The sequence below is a fragment of the Phallusia mammillata genome, chromosome 2 (assembly GCF_965637545.1).
Source record: "Phallusia mammillata chromosome 2, kaPhaMamm4.hap1.1, whole genome shotgun sequence".
In the NCBI taxonomy this organism is placed as follows: Eukaryota; Metazoa; Chordata; class Ascidiacea; order Phlebobranchia; family Ascidiidae; genus Phallusia; species Phallusia mammillata.
This window is the reverse complement of record NC_137253.1, coordinates 11,759,069-11,780,998: the sequence shown is the minus strand read 5'-3', so window position 1 is coordinate 11,780,998 and position 21,930 is coordinate 11,759,069. Positions and strand designations below refer to the sequence as shown.

At 37.0% G+C, this 21,930-nt stretch overlaps 2 protein-coding genes across 2 annotated transcripts; one reads left to right on the top strand and one right to left on the bottom strand.

Moving 5' to 3' along the window:
* The first annotated feature begins 4,493 nt into the window (after positions 1–4,493).
* On the top strand, positions 4,494–11,711 carry LOC145212802 (organic cation transporter protein-like). The gene is made up of 11 exons (XM_080081054.1): positions 4,494–4,710; positions 5,469–5,586; positions 6,263–6,336; positions 6,457–6,560; positions 6,936–7,090; positions 7,933–8,101; positions 9,537–9,773; positions 10,049–10,263; positions 10,341–10,523; positions 10,724–10,862; positions 11,510–11,711. The coding sequence occupies exons 1-11, from the start codon at positions 4,540–4,542 to the stop codon at positions 11,547–11,549; spliced, it is 1,605 nt and encodes a 534-aa protein (XP_079937180.1). The 5' UTR covers positions 4,494–4,539; the 3' UTR covers positions 11,550–11,711.
* A 278-nt stretch (positions 11,712–11,989) lies between these two features.
* On the bottom strand, positions 11,990–18,191 carry LOC145212980 (organic cation transporter protein-like). The gene is made up of 10 exons (XM_080081225.1): positions 18,179–18,191; positions 17,869–18,037; positions 17,419–17,658; positions 16,788–17,002; positions 15,132–15,314; positions 14,923–15,061; positions 12,969–13,198; positions 12,542–12,724; positions 12,328–12,466; positions 11,990–12,261 (listed from the first exon to the last, which is right to left on the bottom strand). The coding sequence occupies exons 1-9, from the start codon at positions 18,189–18,191 to the stop codon at positions 12,459–12,461; spliced, it is 1,380 nt and encodes a 459-aa protein (XP_079937351.1). The 3' UTR covers positions 11,990–12,261; positions 12,328–12,458.
* Positions 18,192–21,930: the final 3,739 nt, after the last annotated feature.

The following is a 21,930-nucleotide window of genomic DNA, read 5'->3' as shown; positions in this document are numbered from 1 at the left end:
ACAATGCAAGTATTTGTTTATCGGTGTCTTTGTTGTTTTACAAAACTGTTCAACATGATATGACTAAAAGAAGTGACAATGCAAATAAATGAACTTGACTTGACTTAAGTAACTATCAATGTCAAAATTTAGCGTGTATTGGAATAGTACTTTAAGAATATTGTAAAAATAATAAAATATAATACAGCCTTTGAACTTTTGTGTGCAAAAAAGTTGTCTTCTGCCAATGAATTATTTCGTGTTCACGATATAGACCCATTTAAACGTGTATGTGTTTTTTTAAAGGTAACCAACGACTCATTGAACACCTCTTTAAACTATTCAATCGACGCTTGCTCGCTTAACAACACTCATGGTAATCAAACACGCTTAATTTCCGTTTGTAACCAACAATGCTGGAAATATTTTGCACCAAACAACCAAGAAAAATTAAAATATTTGTGCTTTTACAAATTATACCGCTTGGTAAAATCCTATTTAGATTCTAACAGATTTGATGTGTTTAAGGCAAAGATCAGTTAGACGCAACGGAATCTTGTGAGTCGTTTGAGTTTAAAAAGGATGTACAAACAGTTGCAACGGAGGTATTTTTTTCATGTTTTTTATCGATATTTATACAATGCAAATAGCGGTTTACCGTTTCATGTTTTTTATCGATATTTATACAATGCAAATAGCGTTTTACAATTACCGTTTAGTCTAAAGGCAACTTATCGGTCAAAAAATCAAAAAAATCTTCGCATCGGCACCATATAATTGATGTTGCAGTCTTTTTTTAGGCAATGTTGATTAATAATGTAGCTGTAAACCGCGGAAAGTAAAAGGCCCAGTTTGTTTCATATTTTTCTATTGTTAAAAAGTCCAGACCAAGTCTCAGTATACCCCTGTTTTAACTGTTTACCTTGGAAACTGTTCGTTCGTTTGCATCCAGCATTTTGCAATGTGCAATTTAGGAGGCTGTACATAAACCTCACAATTTGAGAAACTAAGATCTGTAATTGTGTTTCTGTTTCCAATAGTTTCAATTGGTCTGCGACCGAGCTTGGCTTAAACCGATGTTAACTTCACTCTACATGGCTGGGAAAATGGTTGGCGGTCTGTTTAGTGGTTATACGTCGGATAGGTAAATACGTTCGTTTAGTTTTAGTCCTTTGATTATTCAAAACGGTGTTTTCCCTTGGCAGATTCGAAGCCCTTGCGTCAGAAATAAGTTTATTAAAAAACTGACAATTTACAAACTTAACGCAAAAGTTATGCAAAACCTTGTAAGAACTACACATATTTGAACAACTAAAACTTCATTAAGTCATGAGTAACTTTCTCTCACTTTTATTTTCAGGTTTGGTCGCCGTATTGCGTTTCTCTTTTTCACCTTCGATCAATTTGCGGCTTCGATTCTCACCAGTTTGTCAACCAGTATTACAATGTATGCAGTGTTTATGGTGGTCAGTGGTCTGTTTTCCATTGGTAACTTTGAAACCATGGTAGTCCTCGGTAAGTGATAAATGAGCTTGGTATCAGAGGCCTATAGGCCAACTTGTTAAGGCAAATTAGCTACATATTGAAGGTTTTTAGGACAAAAAACGTAATTCAGGTGCCACAACGAAAAAGAACGAAAACAATAAGTGACGGTGACAAAAATCAACAAGCAAATAAAATTTCACTACACTCCCCCTAACCTGAATTCGTCCTACTCCCGTAGGACTAAGCAAACGTCAGTTAGCAGCTTTGTAAAAAAAAACATGAGCACTTCGGCGCCATCAATAGTCAAACGTCCAATCTGTCTTTAAGACAAATTTACGCACATAACAGCATTTGCTCGCGAACGCAGCGTTTCTTGCTCTTGCGTCGCTTGTTAATGGGCGCTATAGAGGTTCGCCCCAAAAACACACAGTGGCACAAATATAAACAAACACTCCACGCGAAAACGCAGCAAAAGAGCATCCGGCTCGTCGAACAGATTCTTCGAATTGATGTGCCTCATTTTCTGACCGCTTGCATATATCAGGAGAAGCGATTCGTCTGCATTTCTCGTCGACTAACACCGGCATCAAGTTTGGTGAAGCGACATGGGGCCGAAGCCCTTCACCAAACGCCTGCAACCAATCCCACATGGCGGCCAGCCGCTTGTAATCCTCATAGCTGACTTCAGAACAGGGCGTCGCCCGTCGAAAATAAGCCAGCTGCTCGTCTGACACCAGATCAAGTAACAACTTGGTTTTGTATCCTTCTGGAGCTCCAACATCGCGACAGTAGGTCGCCAGCACCACGGTAAAATTATGCAAACCTAAATCTCCGCCATAACGAGGAGATTTCATCATTACATTAAAAAACATCGTTAATATAACACATAAACAAAAACAAACTAAACCGAACTGAAACTGGCTTCTCTCTTAAACTAAACCAGCGGGGGTTGTGGTGACAGGGTCCTGGCGTGCTCGCCAATTTGTTACCGAATTATTTCGGCAGGCCTGAAAAATCGATCTTATGCACCAAGCCTGCTTACTTAATTCGGAACCGGTCCAGAACCCTGCAATAACGGCACACCACTAAAGCCAATTACACTCCCTCACACTGGTTTAGCTTATGGGCGCGACTTATATTTAAAACAATGTAAAAGCAAAGTTACACCGGGCACGTGGCAACCCAACACCAACACCACCACGTTTCACAGCGCCCAGAGAAAAGCCATATCAACGACTATAGTTTTTGTTTGATTATGTTTATAACTTTCATGATTTAGGCACCGAAAGTAATGTAACAAACATTAACACAAACTTTATTTTCGTGTGTTTTGTATTTTGTGCTTGTCAAGAATTTTTTTTAAGTAATGGTGCGATAGGCTTGCACCAAAAAAATTACGGATTTTATATTCTTATATTCGGGGGCTAAAGCAAAAAAAGTCAAATGCCTTTGGCCAGGTCACATTATAAAACGATTGCCTTTTCGTTGTCTGGCGCAGTTTAAACATGCAATCATCAAAACATTACTGCGGATTTGACCTAAATTCTATTCGCGCATAACGGGCTTTTCGCGTATAGTTTTTTACTTCCGCAGTCTCCCGTAACAGTAGGTCGCATGCTATGTGGGTTTGCACCTTCCTATACATGGTGCGAAATAATGTTGAGAATTAAACACACGTAACATGCGAGAAAGGTATTGCAAGCACAGTAGATTTCGCTGTAGATTACTATGTTAAAATTAGCAATATTATCTGTTCATTATGTTGACTCATAAAACTGACCTAAAAACGTTATTTATAATATGGGATTCAGTTAGCGGAGAGATGAAGCAACAACTAACAGGCACTGCAGCAAGTTACATAAACACGATAAACCATAAGACAAAGACGAAAAACCATAAGACAAACATGAAAAACCATAAGATAAACACGAAAAACATTGCGAGGCTTACTGTGGGCTATTTCTTGACATTAGCTCTATGTTTTGTAACTTAAGAAGCGTGACAATTAACCTAAAGTAACATATCTAGCAAGTACCGACTGGATAAAGACTGACAAATCATTTTTTTATAACTTAAGGACAAAAAACACTCGGCATCGAGTAACCGTTAAACTAAAACCCAAGTCACTAGGGAATAGGATGTAATAGTTCAGTGGTCGATTGTTACTGAGATCCTAATCGCAAAGCTAATAATGCAGCATGGTGAATGGTTACTCACCGCGTACAATTCTCCGTGGTTTTACGCCCAGAGCCAGTTTTTTTTCCGGCCTTGTACGTTATATAATAACGCGCTTTCAAACCCTGCGGCCTAAAACGGATTTCAAAAAGCCAGTGGTCGAAAAAAAGATGCTAACAGATTGTCAGCCATTTTGAGTGATGTAATTTTAATGTTGTTGGTTTCTTGCCATTACTGAAAGAGTATATTAAGCAAAACTGTACAAGCCCTTCCGTTTTCTTTGCACAAACATGTGTTATAATGTGCACAAAATGATGGATGCTCTTTGATTGCCTGTGCGTATTTACAGAGTGTTTAACAGTTTACAAATGAGTTTATGTAGGCTAGAAGGAAACTAAGGAAATAGGAGGAAACAAATTGTTCCAAACAGGAAATTCCGGTAAAACATACGTTTGTTTGTGTGTTTCTGAAGTGATTTTTTTTAGTTATGTGTTTGAAGATGCATTTTTTACTTTATTGCGAATAAACGAAGTATATGTTTGAGACAGAAACTAAGTGATATACACACAGCTATAGCATTTAATACTGTCCGAAACGGTTTGTCACAACTGTTTATACTGTTGTTAAAATGATACAAACGTTTTTTTCTGGCAGGAAATTATGTAATACTTCTTTGTAAGTGTTTACATTTTAACAATGTTTTTTTTTTCAAAAGCTCAACATTTTTTGGGCGTAGCCTAAGTTGTTTTATATTTTTAGTACCGCGACGCCATCCTTATTATAAAGGTTAAAAACGTGGATTGGAGCGACATGTATGTTGTTGGTTGTCAAAAAGTATGTTTTTTTCCAGAAAATCAAAGGTACAGAAATTTCTAAAAATATTTAGGAAAGTTTGGTAATATGGAACGGCATACTGATAAGACTGAACCAGACTTTGGAAAATACGAAAAACGACTTCTGATATTGCTGCTGTTTAGCGCTATTCCAAATGCGTTTAGTGCGTTGCAGTTTCTGTCGACCCACTACACACCAAACTATTACTGCTCGGAAGGCGAAGGGGAAATTCAAATCGTAAGTGCACCTGTGTCATTATATGCTGCGTAGTACCTCATCAAATAAGTAAATCATGTCTGATTTGTAATACACAGCTTTTCGAGTTTGGTGGCCGCGTGACAGGTTCATATCATATTTTACAAACGGCCGCCAATGTTCTTATGCTTTTTGTGTACAACTTACATAAGAAATGTGATTTATTTCATAATATCTCCATGTTCCTATAATCAGATTTGATTTCTAACTTTATCTGTATATTGAACCGAACGAATTGCTGATCAACCGTATCTGTTTTTAACGTTGTCATTGTATTGCAATACCTGGTGTGACCTGTCTATTTTGCATTGTTTGCACATTATTAGCTTACAAAAGTCCGCCCTACGTCTATTTGGCTTTTAATTAAGTTTCACAAGCTTCAAAAATCTATACCTTTTAAAAGTAAAGTATTTAACAAAGGAGTGTTACTTACGGTACGGCCGCCATACATTTCAAGGTGCATACCTGCATAAATCTGTACCCGAGGCCGGATAAACTTGTTCTGTTCTATAACAATAATGTACGCATGCATGCGTGATGTCAAAGTGGTGTTTTAATTAATTTTTATAATGATGGAGATGTTTAAAGAATAAAACCGTTTTGTTTTTAGTATTTTTGTATCAACCCCTTGTTGGTTTCATTTAAGCCATTGTTATGAATTGTATAACGACAATTATTACGTATCCTAATTTTGCTTTGTTAAAACATACTTCCATGCTTCTTTATTATTTGGCTTTAAGGTGAAAAACAATGCATCGTTAACGGATCTACGAAATCAGTCTTTCGTTCAAGCCGGTTCAAACGAAAGTGATTGGAATGCTAATGCTTGTTTACTTCGAAATTCCTCTTTCGGTGCAGGTAAAAAATATAGATTCTAGAAAAACACAGTAGTGGTTACAGCCTGTGGCAGATATGCCAACAAATTTCCACTCCCACTATGTGTTTGTTCCATGTGCCCTTGAACAAGGTCATATGGAACAAACACATAGTGCAGTGGTTCTCAACTGGTTGTCCATGGACCATTAGTGGTCCATATTGACTTTTTGGATGGTCCACAGGACATTAATTATATTTTGAATATTCAGTACGAAAAAAGCTTTTGTTGTTAGCTGTTATCTCTCCTTAAAATAAAATTATGTATTGAATGAATATATTTCTAGCCAACAAATTTGTTGTGGATGCTTTTTTATATCCCTACTAAACAATGGACTGGTCCACGATATTTATTCGCTTAGACTGGTGGTCCATGGCCTAAAATGAGTTGAGAACCACTGACGTAGTGGGAATGGGAGTGGTATATGCAAGCCCGAAAATAATCAAAAACAACAGAAAAATTATTAATGGGCAGAATTAACACACACATATAATACATCATCTAATTATTAACAGAAAATAGGGTAATTGAAAGTGCAATTATTTGTGAAAAATTTGCTCCATAAACATATTATAAAAGGAACGTCACGATTAGCGCAAAAGTTTGACCTTCTATGACTGATATGCGTTGTGTTGTTAAATGATTGTTTTATTTGCACAGTCAACGGAAGCCAAAAATCAGAAGCTTGCAAAAAGTTTCACTTTGAGGGGAAACTTCACACTGTCATATCTGAGGTAAAATGACCTTATGCACACTAATAATTACATTCACAAATTTAATGTACAGTGCATTTCTCACTCTTAATTCTTTTTAACGTGGTCCCACAAGCTTGTTGCACTTTTTACTTTTTGCAGTTTGAAATGGTTTGCGACAAAGCGTGGTTAAAACCGATGTTGACGTCATTCTACATGGTCGGGAAAATGATAGGAGCAATGCTGGGAGGATTTGTATCCGACAGGTTATGTTTTGTTGCTTGACTGCTCCTTTTTGAAAAGCACAAATATGTGTCAAAAGACATTTTTATCATTACGTTTACTTTATATTTGAACAACGTTGATGAAGTTTAATTCGAAAGCTAGTTTGTCGTTTGCAAGGTAAGTTCTTGCGTCATCAGAGTTGTAAGTCAGGCCAGACTGACGATCGGATTAGGACTCGCATTTGTCTACAAAAACGGATCTGAAACTATACAAAATAAATTTGGGTTATGTGCTTTGGGTTTAGACTCAAATTTATGCCCAAAGTCCTGCTTACAACTCTGTGCGTTTTAAAATCAATATTTGACGGAACTCTTATTTTAACGAGTATATGCAATTTAACTGTTTCTTTTTCTCAGATATGGCCGTCGTTTTGGTTTCCTGCTTTTCACCGTTTTGCAGTTTGTTCTTTCTCTCGTGACAAGATTTGCCACAAACATTCCGATGTACGGAGTGTTTCTTACCATGGCTGGTGTTTGTTCGATAGCCAACTTTGAAATTACAGTTGTTATTGGTTAGTATTCACGCCGAGTTGCATGATATAGAACATATATACTTGTGTAATGTTTAGATAGTCAAGTCAAATTTATTTGCATTGTCACTTCATCTCATTTTCATAGTTAAACAGTTACATACAACAGCAAGGACACCAAAAAACATTGGTTATCGAGACAAGTGCATGTCCTGCTATTTCAAAGATTCTGGGCTTTTGTGTTCTGGGCAGAGTAGTAAACGGGCCTGAAACTGGAGCCCGAGTCCGGCCAGAACCCTAAATTAAAAGCCCTAAACCCGAATCGTTTTTGGAAAGGGCGTTTAGACCCAAAAGTTTGATTGACAGGCGTATAAATCTTTAGAAAAGACCAAGACAACCAACACAATAGACAATTACTGTTAAGCAAGCTTTCAGGGCTGTTTGTCATTGGGCCGGGTCCAGCTACTGGCTACTTGTAGCTAGTTAAATTTAATTGAAAAAATACTGAAACAGAGTGTATATAGTACAAAGAAACCCAAGCCCGAACCCGGGAACCGGGCCCGACTTACAATTCTGGTTCTGGGCATTGTGCCATAGGATCGCAATCCATCGCACGAACCTGCATGACGGGGTAGAGCTAGTTGCATATAGAACCCCCAGGTTTAGGTGATTCAATCCCCAGGTTCAGCAGGCCAAATGTAATCCGCCCTAAACGGAAATATCAGCGCGGTTTCTCGAACGTTTCTCGTAACGATATAACATAAAAACTTTAAAAGACTTTACTAGGGGACTATAGAAAATTGTATACTTTGAATCTGAAACTGTTTTCTAACAAACAATCCGTTGCACGTAACCGCACGCAAAACATCAAAAATGTTGTTCAGGTTCTGAGATGATGAGCATTAAAAGAAGGGGTTTGGCTTTCCTTTGCTGTGAAATGGGATTTTCCATCGGATATATGATACTTGCCTTGTTAACCTACTTATTTGTAAGCTGGAGATGGTTTCTTATATTCACTGGACTTTTTGGTGTGCTGTATATTCCCTATTACTGGTAAGCATTATCCTATCTCGGTCACTTGTGTTGCCCTGAACAAGAAACTAAAGCGACATTGCTCCAACCCAGTGGTTCCCAATAGGTTCAACTAAATTGAAGTCACCAATTGCATTGAGCAGGGGTTAGCAAAACTGATTTCCGCGTCATTTATCCCCCTCTGCCGGTAAAAAAGCTTGTTCGTATGGTTTATAAAAGAAACTGTCGCTTGCGAAAACTGCATGGCTCATTATATTTATCACGTATTTTCTTGTTGAAATTACTGCATAGTAATCGGTTTAATTACGTTGTTTGCGAGTTTTTTGGCCACTTTTACGAGACGTTGTTTCAGCTGAATGGTATATCTTACAAAATTGAGTTATCTCACAAAAACATAAATTAACCATAATTTTTTTTACTCCGTTTGAAAAGGTTTCCGCAACAACATAGGATTAATAGGAATAATTTCATTAGTTTCCGAAGACTTAAAGGCTGTGATTTCTAAACTCTCTTCCCCAGAGCGGACCAATAAAAGTAATATTAATAGAATCACGACTTAAATTAAGACTGTAAAAAACTGATATAGTTGATTATTACATTCGAGTGGACCAACATGCTGGGAAATTGATCACGAGCAATGCCCACTCTGTACAAATCGGATGAATAGTGCATGGACAGGAAGAGTCAGTCAGTGAATGACAGGATATAGCTTATAGTTCTGTGCGATAGCCACATGACACATCACGCCAAATATTGTTTTTTGATGTAATATTCTTTGCCGCGGGACAGGCCTAAAGTTGCAAACCAGATTGCAATACATCCTCCATGGACAAATTTTGCACCAAAAAAATGCATCGGGAAATAAACTTTCTTGGGCAAAACACGATTATGTTGCAAAAGTTTAATTTGTATTCCGATATTTACCCGAATATATCCTTGTGTATTTGTGCAATTGACGCAATGTATACATTAAAAATATGATTTTATTTACACACAATGCGTTTAATAGTTTTTGAAGTGTGAAAAAACTGTCTGTGCCCAGTGCCATTAAAGCCGTAGCACTGTAAAAATGTAAACACTAAATCTTAATGAAACATCTTCAACGTTATAAAAGGTCATTTGAACTGGTTTTACCAACGACTCTATGAGAGGACATAAAGTTAGAATGTTTGTCACACGAACTAAGATTAAAATGATTAAAATACTATTTTGTTTGTTAAGGGGCATTTTTTAAAATAGCAAGGACACGTAAGGATGAAGCCTGTGTTGGAGAAATGCTATCCGACTCTACTTGTTTTTTGGACTCCAAAATAGCGTGTCGTCAAATCGACAGTAAATAGGTTTGAGTATTAGGTGCTTCAGGCAAACTGGAACAAACATTCATACACTACATTGCAAATACAGTTCTTTATGCTATTTTAAATACATGGACATTAATATATCGCACAACATACAGGTTGATCGACGAAACTCCAACGTGGTTGCTTGCCACGGGACAGCGGGAAAGGGCTAAAGAGGTCTTAATGAAGATTGCAAAGTACAACGGCCAAGAGTGCAATTCTGCTGCGAGTTTGTCGCTCATTGAAGCAAAGCTGTCTCAAAAAGAAGCGTCCGCCACAATTTGGTCAACATTCGCGCAAATGAAGACGGAATGCTATTTGATAGCCCGTCTCATCGTTGTTCTGTTTTCATGGTAACTATATGCGTAGATGCAAATGAATTCTCAGTGTTAAAGCGCTCATTATGGCAATTGTAAGCCCGGTTTCAACCCGAATTAAGCCTGAAAGTTGGTGAAATTGTGCCAAATATAAGTTCCAGCGTGTAGTCAAGTCGGCTCAAGCCCAAAAGCAACCCGAAAATTCCGGCTCAAGGAAACCGTTTTCCTGGGGTTTGGTACAAGTACATTGAAACAAGGTCATGTTTAAAAAAATACACGTTTTTGTTGTTAAAGGAATGCTTGTTTTGTAGGTGTATCGCATCTTTGACCTACTACACTATCACGTTGAACAACGACAATTGGAGTGGTAATCGATACATTAACATTTTCATCGGGTCACTGACTGAATTTTTTTCGTCTTTCCTCTATTATTTTGGTGTTACACAACTCGGAAGACAGAAAAGCTACATGGGATTTATGATATTTTCAAGTGTAGCCGTCGCTTCAGCCCCATTTTTGGCAAAATGTAAGTATAAGGTTCAAAATATTGTATCTCTTTAAAGGCGAGTTGTCTGTTAAAGTTTTTTTTGATATTATTTTCAGGGAATGGAATATATGCAATGGTGGCAAGCATGTTGGCAAAATTGACAGTGAATGTCGCCTACAACGTGCTCTACCCGTATAACAACGAATTATTTCCAACCAACATTCGAACCACTGTGTTAGCTTTCTCAAGCGCTGCCTCACGCATCGGGAGCATGATTGCTCCATTTGTCATTTTTGCAGGTTTGTTTACAAAAACCACCAAAAATGAATTTGTTTTGGTAGGATACTTGATAGCGACTCTAACGTATTTGTGTTTTACTTGACACTATGTTTTTACCACGTTAAAATTGCCGCGATGTAATTACCATAATAAAGTTGCTGCGATTAACTTGCCGCATTAAACTTGCTGCGATGTAATTAGCAATTGCAACTGTCTGTAGGTGAAAGTGGCGACACTATGGCGCCATCTATCGGCATGGCGGTGATGATTTTTGCGTCAGCTCTTTCGTATCTGTTTCTGCCGGAAACTAAAAATGCGAAACTTCCGCAAACTCTTGAGGAAGCAAAAAACCTTAACCGGTAAGATTTTGTTTTATGTGTGTTTTTTTCCATTTTTTGATATTGTTTTTAATCAACTTAAAATGTACCCAAAACATACTGTGCGGTGAGACATGAACTTACACCTAACATTAAAAACCTAAATCTAATAAATTCTTCACTTATATTTACCTTGAAACATTTTTTTACTATGATGTTTAATAGATTATTGATATTTGGATGGGAATCTTCTCACAACTACCGTAATAAAATGTATGAAATTAAATCGTTTATTTCTCAATTTAAATGCAAACCGCATCAGACCCCCTTCCCTTCTTAGGTCAGTGGTTCTCAACCGCCGGTCCGCGTCAACTTTCCTGCCGGTCCGCCAAATATATTACAATTTTATGTTTCAATTGCGAAATGCAAGATGTTCTCTACTTCGCCTTGTAGAAACTTCATTAGAAACGCGTTTAACAAGCATGATATCAAACAGACAACAGCAAACTTCTCCTAACTTGAATTTTTCATACTTTTGAATTGCATATTTTTGTCGTGATTACATTTTGAAACTCCACCGGTCCGCAAATTTTGTTATCAAAGTTTACCGGTCCGCAAACCTAAAACGTTGAGAACCACTGCTCTATACATACATTTACTTGCTTTAAAACTTCATTTGTATCCTTAAGGGCATCTACGACATACACGGGCGAAAGTAAAGACATCTGACCCTGCATGAGGAATCGTTCGCTTTCCAACAACGCGCCTGTTTAGGTTCTTAGACATTTATGCTTTCGGTCTTTAAAATGGCACTTGTTTCTCAATGCGTATTTTGTCGTTATAATATAAAGCATAAAACTCCTATTTTGAATTACAAGATTGTAGCTGTTATGTTTTGTTCATTTTTGAGAAATCTACTTGGTTGCGTTTTCTCTAGAGACACACAGTATGTTCTGCTTTGTGAATAATCTGAAAAATCAGTTTCAAGTCTACAACTGCCATACCTTTAAAAAATTGTAGTTTTAATCTCAGGTCTGTCACAGCTATTTACAAGTAGAAAATTAAACGTCATCTTGTGCTGAACTAAATTAAGGTCACCAACAAAAAGGTGTTATTAAATGTGCAGCAACTAATTATTGTGCACTATATGTTGTTGAAACCTATACAAAAAGTCAGCTCCAAGTTAAACAAAGCATTTATATTTCACCGCATCTGTTGTTTGTTTAGAACTACATTCAAGTTTTGCTTTCAGAAAGTCTTGGAAACGTCTTAACCATAGCACAATCTTAAGCATGTCAGGCACAAAAAGACTGTTTCCTTGTCTCAAGGATGTTTGTTTAAATAACTTTACAAGTCGAGTTCTTCTTGTACAGTAACCAAAATAACTTCATTGGCATCTAAACGATCGCTGGCTGCGTCTTTTTTCGCTTCAGGGACATGTCTATCGGAGTAAAATCCAGGCATAAAGGACGGAGTTTGTTTAGTAAATGTTGCAAAGGTATAATACTTTTTTAGGTGTCTAGCCTCCTCAATTGTTTGCGGAAGTTTGGTGTTTTTGGTTTCCGGCATCAACAAGTAAGAAAGAGCCGAAATGAAAATCACCACAGCCATGCTGATCGATGGCACGGTTGTGTCACCTCATTCACCTTTAATGAAAATCATTTACAGTTAGGACCAAACAAGAATTTTCTCAAATAAAGTAGCAATGGAAAACATCTAACCTGCATAAATAATAACAGGTGCCATCATTGCTCCGATTCGAGAGGATCCACTCGACAAAGCAAGAATTGAATTGCGAATATTGGTGGGGAATAGTTCGCCGTTGTGTGTGTAGATTGTATTGAACGCAACCGTCACGGCAAGCTTTGCCAGCATGATTGCAGTCACAGAGGCCGCACCTTGCCCTTTAAAACAAAAAAGTACCATATTCCGATACTTCTTACCGCTGGGATTGTTAACCAACTTAAAAAGAGTCACTTAGCTCGTTGCTTGGTAAATTAGAGCAAAAACGATTTATACTAATTTAAACTAATATGCTATAATAAGTGCGCCTATAAACCACTGTTTAACCACATTTTTGTTTTACAAAACACCTAGAGGTGGACTTTACCCCCTTGCATCTATGTATTTACAAAAGGATAGAATTACACTTTTCCAGGAAAGGAGCAGCTGCAACCCCTGCAAAGGTGATAAACATAAAAATCACATAGCTTTTTCGCCTTCCAAGATGAGTGACCCCGAAGTAGTAGATGAAACACGATCCCATTTCGGTGACAGACCCATAGAAAATGTTGAAGATACGGTCTCCGCTTAAGTTGTCGTTGTTCAAGGTGATGACAAAGTATGTCATAGCCACAACATTCCTGTATTTAGCAATTTATGTTTTTTACATAGAATCACCGGTTACCGATTTATAATGTATCATAGAAAAATCTCACAACCATGACAACAGAACTACGACAAGTCGACCCATAAAAAACCAAGCTTTTCTTAAATGAAGTAAGGTTGACCATATGGTTTCCGAGTGTAAGTTGTCGGCGATTTTTTCCTCGATCGAAGCCATAGTTTCTGAGTTATCGGAATGTTTTAATCCGGTGTACTTTGCTATTTTTCGGATAACGTTTTTGGCTTCATCATTTTGGCCAGTGGCAAGCAACCAGACCGGTGACTCGTCAATTAACCCATAGAACATAGGCTATGATTACAATTTTGTACACTTTATTTAGAACAGGGGCGGGCAACTTCTCCATTCGGCGGGCCTGATATGGGAAAATGAAGTACTTGGCGGGCCGGATTCCTGAATCGATACATTAATCGCGTATTTATCCAGTGATTTAATACGGATTTTTGACCACCTAACCAGGGTTGGGAACCTTTTTGTTTATAAAGGCTACCAAACGATTTATCGACACTCGTGTAGGCCGCATAGACTATTTCCTAGGCCAAGGACAGTGATGTTCAAACTTTTTGACTTACAGGATGGTCGTTTTGCTATTTCCTCGTAGTTTGTAGGATTTACGGTCCAAGCTAATTAAAATTCCTCACTACATTTTCATCTTCACTACAACATTCAGGATTTATTTAACCTAGAAATTGCTGAACCTGGAGTTTTTTGTTGGCCTATGGAAATCGCTTTATGTACCACTATGGGACCATGGGTCTTGTTTGAAAACCGCTGCCCTGGAACTAATCAAAAAATAATCTGCAATAAAATCAAAAATACGTTCCTGTCTAGTTTTTTCAGCGCCTGGTGCAGTCGGTTATATCAACATCTTAAAAATGTATTTTGCCATCGAAGGCCGCACTTAGTGCCCTAAAAGGCCGCATGTGGCCTTTAGGCCGCAGGTTCCCCACCCCTGAACTAGGCTATACGTGTGGAAACAAAGGAAACCGTTAAAGTAGGACACACACAAGGTTGGTAGTTATGTCGTAACAATGGTTATGTATATTTACTGACATTGATTGACTGTATCATTTTTTCTCATGTGTTACTGTAGAAATGTGTATCCTTTAATTGTTGGCGTACATCACACCTTACTGTGTGACTAACTTAGAGTCTACCATGATTATGTTAAGGTAAAAAGGTTGGAAAAGACAGTCATTTGACATCACATAGCCTATTTTGCATCACGCCAGGCAGTTAAAATAACTAGTGAGGAAAAAAATTAAATTGAAAAATGTGCCAGGTTTACGTTCTTCACTGGTTGGGGCAATTTGAGATGTAAGGTCATCTATTACACTGTATATGATTCAGATGATGGCGTCATATTCAGTTAATACTGATTGCCCAATTATTTACATCTTTAATGCAGAAAAAAAGAAACTAAAATACTTGGAGAATAATTATTATGTCGCGACCGTCAACATCAAAAAATTGTGCACCCCAGCCTCGAACAAAGTACACGATTAAACACTATTTTATTTATTCCGCAGTCATTTATACAAGCCAAAACAGACGAAATTTATCCACAAGTTAATGCAGATTTAGCCAAGGTTTGACAAGTTGTGCCGTCCGTTTTATGATTACTGGACGCTTTTGGTGCAATTCTGAAATGAAATAAGGTCAACTCAATAGATTAGTTGATAAAGGATTACAAACTACTTTTTTAGATTTTTGGCTTCCTCAATTGTTTGCGGTAGTTTAGTGTTCTTGGTTTCTGGCATCAACAAGTAGGAAAGAGCTGAAACGAAAATCACTACAGCCATGCAGATTGATGGCACTGTTGTGTCACCAGACTCACCTTTGATAAAAAATACTTGTCAAAGTTAAAGAGGGTTTATAAATAGTACTACAAACCAAAAACATCTGACCTGCATAAATAATAACAGGTGAAATCATTCCTCCGATTCGAGACGATCCACTCGACAGAGCGAGAACTGAATTGCGAATATTGGTTGGGAAAATTTCACCATTGTGTGTGTAGATTGTATTGAATGCAACAGTTATCGTTAGTTTTGCCAACATAATTGCTGTCAAAGAAGCAGCACCTTGACCTGTAAAAGTTAAATTAATATTCTTCATACAATAACACGAAATTGTAGACACACAAACACACATAACCAGTGTTTTTTTAAGGTGTTTTCAAATTTCTCCAGCGGTTTCCCAAAATTTGCCAGTAGCCTAATAAATAATTCGTTTAAGCAAATATGGCTATTTTTGGTACTTAAATGAAACACTTGCGGTCTCTTAAAACTACTTAGCGGTCACCCAAACCAAACCTTAAAAAAACCCTACACATAACCATCGACAAGCGCATATGTATGTGCACAGGTTTTAGGATCTGACAGAAAGTATAAGATTGCTTTGCCAAAACATAGCCCTTGAGTTGAGTTAAGTTGAGTTTATTTCGCTTGGTGAAAGAAAACATAGCGACAAAGTAGCACCAAAAACAATCACCAAGCCCTTCCCTCGTTTTAGCTAGCCGAATATCACGACCAAAGTACAAAATAGCAAACTGTTAATAGTGCCCAAATGATTTTTGCACAACACAAAAGTATATTCTTTAAATTAATAATTATTATTGGTTGTTGAATCACCACGTTTCGTTTCGCATGACTAATGTCAGTTCTGCTGTCGCATAACAATGCTTGATAAGGGCTAAATTAAATGTATGCATGTTGTTCTGGTCACTCAACATTATTTTCTGGCATTTTCGATAACTGTGTCATATATGCAATTATGTATATTTACTGACATTGATTGACATTGATTGACTGTATCATTTTTTCTCATGTGTTACTGTAGAAATGTGTATCCTTTAATTGTTGGCGTACATCACACCTGTGACTAACTTAGAGTTGCAACAAACACCTGTTCAAATCACGTGGTCTCTCGGGATTAATCAGCAAACATCTGTTCTTTTCTCGAGATTGCTTTTTGTAATTTATATTTTTTCCATTTTTGGACGACCCTATTAACCTTGAGTTAATCAAGCGTAATGACTTTGGTACAATGATTTCAAATCCCCGTGTGTCCAATTTCTTATCTCTCGGGTTTCATTATCTGTTGTCCAATCTAAAGTCGCATCGATTCTAATCTTGATTAAGTAAAATACCGGACTTATAAATACCACGCCACAAACATTGAAATTCATCCTATCTTTCAAGCGTTAAAATTCTGCGAATATTATATTCTGCCATTATTCGCTTAATGTATGAATCGCTCGTCAACTTGATGTTACGTTGAACTTGTAAAAGTAAGTTATCTGTGTTCGTCTGTTTGTTATGTTGCTTGTAATAAAACTCGTGAAGTAGATACCTAAGTCTGTGCTATGCTCAGTTATTAACCGGAGTCAGCTTTGCATTCGCTGCAGAGTCTACCATGATTATGTTAAGGTAAAAAGGTTGGAAAAGACAGTCATTTGACATCACATAGCCTATTTTGCATCACGCCAGGCAGTTAAAATAACTAGCTTAGATCATGTTTCTACTAGTAAATTTCAATATGGTTGAAAACAACCTACTTACATTTCACCAGGAAAGGAGCTGCTGCAACCCCTGCAGAGGTGATAAACATAAAAGCCATGTAGCTGTTTCGCCTTCCAAGATGTGTGACACCGAAGTAGTAGACGAAGGTCGAACCTATTTCAGTGACAGAGCCGAAGAAAATGTTGAGGTATCGGTCTCCACTTAAGTTGTCGTTGTTTAAGGTGAGGACATAATAGGTCATAGTTACTACGTTCCTGGAAATTAAATACTAACAGTTCTCGTTCTCGAGTAATTGCAATAAATAATAACCGATAAAAACCAGAAAATTGATATAAACCGGATTAAGGGTCTGCTGGCCTGTAGGCACATTTTATAAGTGGCCCGAAAATCAGGGTTGCCAACCAAAAAATTAGAATTATCAGTGTTGCCAAATCATTGTTTGATTTTAAAGTGGACTGGATTTTGGATTGGCCTGTAGGCACGGTGCCTACTTTGCCTAATGGTTAATCCAGCACTGTATAAAACAGTATAATTTGTTGATATTTACGGCTTCTGTTTGCAAAGCTCGAACAACTCTGGTTAAACCGGCTATATTGTTGTTCTAAACCATAAACTAAATGTAAATTCTAAACCAATTTATCTGCATACATTAAAAGTAGGTTATAGTTACCATGAAAACAGAACGATGACCAGGCGACCAATCAAAAACCGGGCTTTAGTTAAATGATGTAGAGTTGAACATATGGTTTCCGAGTGCAAATCTTCAGATAGTTTTTTCTCCACCAAAGCTAGGGTTGCTGAGTTATTAGAACTTCCATGGCCATTGTAATTTGCGATTTTTTTGAGAACCTTAACTGCTTCATCCTTTTGGCCAGTCGCAAGCAGCCAAACGGGTGATTCGTCAATCCACCTTGAACGTAGACTACAGATCAACCCTTCCGCTTTGAAGGATAGTGTAAAGCTGTTGTGACTTAATCTGTAACTTTTGATGACAACTCATGCATCATGAAACAAGAAAAATTTTGATTTGCCAAGTCCTAATTACTGATGCTGTTTTTCAGCATTTGTGCCACAGTCACTACAATTAATACAACAAATAATGGTAGAAGCATACACAAACCAGAAATATGGAATGTACAGCACTCCCACGACTCCACCAAACACAAGAAACCATCTCCAGCTTACAAACAAATATGTAAGCGGAGCCAGCAGCATGTAACCGACTGCATATCCCAATTCTGCACAGAAATACGCTAAACTTCGCCTCTCAGTGCTCACCATTTCAGTGCCTGCGAATACATAAAGTAAATCTTGTTCTTTTTATTTTTTTAAATGGCTCTATATTTGTCCTAAAAACCTTCAATGTGTAGCTAATTTGCCTTAACAAGTTGGCCTATAGGCCTCTGATACCAAGCTCATTTATCACTTACCGAGGACTACCATGGTTTCAAAGTTACCAACGGAAAACAGACCACTGACCACCATAAACACTGCATACATTAAATCACAGTACGCCATTTATGTTCATCTTCACTGCATACATTGTAATACTGGTTGAAAAACTGGTGAGAATCGAAGCCGCAAATTGACCGAAGGTGAAAAAGAGAAACGCAATACGGCGACCAAACCTGAAAATAAAAGTGAGAGAAAGTTACTCATGACTTAATGAAGTTTTAGTTGTTCAAATATGTGTAGTTCTTACAAGGTTTTGCATAACTTTTGCGTTAAGTTTGTAAATTGTGAGTGTTTTAATAAACTTATTTCTGACGCAAGGGCTTCGAATCTGCCAAGGGAAAACACCGTTTTGAATAATCAAAGGACTAAAACTAAACAAACGTATTTACCTATCCGACGTATAACCACTAAACAGACCGCCAACCATTTTCCCAGCCATGTAGAGTGAAGTTAACATCGGTTTAAGCCAAGCTCGGTCGCAGACCAATTGAAACTATTGGAAACAGAAACACAATTACAGATCTTAGTTTCTCAAATTGTGAGGTTTATGTACAGCCTCCTAAATTGCACATTGCAAAATGCTGGATGCAAACGAACGAACAGTTTCCAAGGTAAACAGTTAAAACAGGGGTATACTGAGACTTGGTCTGGACTTTTTAACAATAGAAAAATATGAAACAAACTGGGCCTTTTACTTTCCGCGGTTTCCACCTACATTATTAATCAACATTGCCTAAAAAAAGACTGCAACATCAATTATATGGTGCCGATGCAAAGATTTTTTTGATTTTTTGAACGATAAGTTGCCTTTAGACTAAACGGTAATTGTAAAACGCTATTTGCATTGTATAAATATCGATAAAAAACATGAAACGGTAAAACGCTATTTGCATTGTATAAATATCGATAAAAAACATGAAACGGTAAAACGCTATTTGCATTGTATAAATATCGATAAAAAACATAAAAAATACCTCCGTTGCAACTGTTTGTACATCCTTTTTAAACTCAAACGACTCACAAGATTCCGTTGCGTCTAACTGATCTTTGCCTTAAACACATCAAATCTGTTAGAATCTAAATAGGATTTTACCAAGCGGTGTAATTTGTAAAAGCACAAATATTTTAATTTTTCTTGGTTGTTTGGTGCAAAATATTTCCAGCATTGTTGGTTACAAACGGAAATTAAGTGTGTTTGATTACCATGAGTGTTGTTAAGCGAGCAAGCGTCGATTGAATAGTTTAAAGAGGTGTTCAATGAGTCGTTGGTTACCTTTAAAAAAACACATACACGTTTAAATGGGCCTATATCTTGAACACGAAATAATTCATTGGCAGAAGGCAACTTTTTTGCACACAAACGTTCAAAGGCTGTATTATATTTTATTATTTTTACAATATTCTTAAAGTACTATTCCAATACACGCTAAATTTTGACACTGATAGTTACTCAAGTCAAGTCAAGTTCATTTATTTGCATTGTCACTTCTTTTAGTCATATCATGTTGAACAGTTTTGTAAAACAGCAAAGACACCGATAAACAAATACTTGCATTGTTATCCACGTTGCTACTTTGTAAAGAACATTGAAATGGAGGTGTGTAGTGTGCAAGGAACTGAAGAGCACTGAACGAGTTTGGAATTGTGCTGAGAAAAATAAGCAACAGCATTCGCATCTCGTACCTTTCAAACGTGCGATTTTTACCTTGCTTTTGCATTTGCAAAAGGCCATATACCTCATTCAGTTCCGTAATGATATTTAATTCGTATCTCTGATCGAAAAAATGTTAGGCAACGTTAGGACTGACCTTTTAATTTCATGAAAATTGTTTGCAATTTTTTTCTTGTTTTCGTTACCTGTACTGTCAAGAATTATACCTTTTGGGTATACGCCGTGTGTCACACCGCAAAAAAGTGACGACAAAGCAAGTTTTTAATTACACACAAAGTCGTGACGAAAAGAATGTTGTTAACCCATGTCAGTCAAGATTTTTTTATTTGCTTTCGGTGGTGTTAGAAGTTTAGTTTATGCTGCAATCGAAAATACAAATACCCGTTATAGGCAAACAACGCCTGATTTAATATATGTTACCTTAGAAACCAAAAAATAATTTTTACAATTTTTAAAAAGAGTGATTCACCTACTAAGCCAGTGTTTGTCAACCATTTTTCTTGTACCGCCCCTTTTACGTGTTCGTTATTTATAAACGCCCCCCTCATAACTGACAAAAATAAATACGATTTTATTTCACGAACAATATCAATGCGATAATTAAGAGCCAAATGTTTAACAAGCTATGTTTTAGCACTTAATCATAAATATTCTAATGATTAATTCAACATGATACCACTAACTACAGACAGTGCTCACTGCTTTTAGTTTGGTACACGTGACGGGCCAAAACTGCATTTGTTTTGTTTTACATTATTGTGTAATAAGCAAGCAAGTATCAATTCGTAGTACGGTTTTGTAGTGATTGTCTAACGCAGGGGTCACCAAACCTTCACTGCGGACCGGATAACATTAAAAATATCTTGCGAGGGCCACATAGGTTACAAGCCTTAACGCGCGTCTTACCGGGACCAACAAAGGTACAATCTTTGTTAAAGTCAGATCGTGCTAAATATAAAATAAGTGTAGGAAATATACACATATATGTCAAGAAATAGGTCACAGTGTATGTGCAACGGTAATATGTGCTAAACCACCCTTCTAGTTTTAATGATTATTACAATACTCCGGCCGACCCCAACAGCCCTAAGCATCAGCATTTTCACACATATTGGTTTTAAACATACTAAAATGCTCATAACTTAGTACAATTACCGTGCATGAAAATGTGTGATGAATAATGTATGATAACTAACTTAGAACATGGTGTTCAAAAACATATAATCACATTCATTTTTTTTTGCAATAGCGTTTAAAATACCTGGTAAATCAAAACTTATTAGGAATTTTAAATGGCCAACTATACTTTTAATTTTTGACTCAAAAATAGGTATTCAAATAACGATGCTACGTTAAATTTTCACCCCAAAATAGGTATTTAATAGTGCTGTTACATAAAAATTTAGCACAGTGCCAAACCAAATTACTTCTTTTACACCTATCTGACACTGCAAAACCAATTGTTCAACTGAATACAATTGCAAAAAATCTACTCTTATTATTAGAGAGTAACATTTACGGAAAATTTAATTCCATTTCCTACATTTGTTAAACATTTGCGGACACAAGTTTAGTTTACAGTCACAAAAAAACATACTGATGGCTACATTGACGCAATGCACCACACGTTTACAAGTAAAAGTGACATAAAATGTATTTAAAACTGTTTGGATCACCCAGTTGTGGAAGATTCGACAAAATAAATTACACAAGAGCAGTGACCAATACAACCGCAATTGCGTTTAACGGCCCTTAATTCACTCCCTTTTTTCTTATTTCTCACTGTGGACACATTTCTGAAAATGTAACAGTCTAAACTTCAACCACTATGTTAACTACTAGTGAATGACAAAAAATGAAACTACTTCTTCAAGCAACTAGGTTAAAATTTTGAGTGCACATTGGTAACTGCTGCGTGCAACCGCAACAAACAGCGATGACTAGACAAAATCAAGCAAGCGAGGATCTCGTCATGGTAGAATAAACGTACGCAACAATACCCCGTATCCACGGTAGAGCCACTAACAGTACCGCAACGAGAATCAGAACTTCGCT

What these genes read in the sequence shown, in the direction of transcription:
- LOC145212980 (XM_080081225.1), bottom strand. An exon ending in GTCATCGTTCTGTTTTCATG is followed by an intron (nt 17,003 to 17,418) that starts GTAACTATAACC and finishes TTTAATTTCCAG; the next exon opens with GAACGTAGTAACTATGACCT. An exon ending in GAAGCCAAAAATCTAAAAAA is followed by an intron (nt 13,199 to 14,922) that starts GTAGTTTGTAAT and finishes GTAAAAAACATA; the next exon opens with AATTGCTAAATACAGGAATG.
- LOC145212802 (XM_080081054.1), top strand. Translation starts at nt 4,540, where the DNA reads ATGGAACGGCATACTGATAAGACTGAACCAGACTTTGGAAAATACGAA. An exon ending in TGAAATTACAGTTGTTATTG is followed by an intron (nt 7,091 to 7,932) that starts GTTAGTATTCAC and finishes AATGTTGTTCAG; the next exon opens with GTTCTGAGATGATGAGCATT. An exon ending in CTGTATATTCCCTATTACTG is followed by an intron (nt 8,102 to 9,536) that starts GTAAGCATTATC and finishes CACAACATACAG; the next exon opens with GTTGATCGACGAAACTCCAA.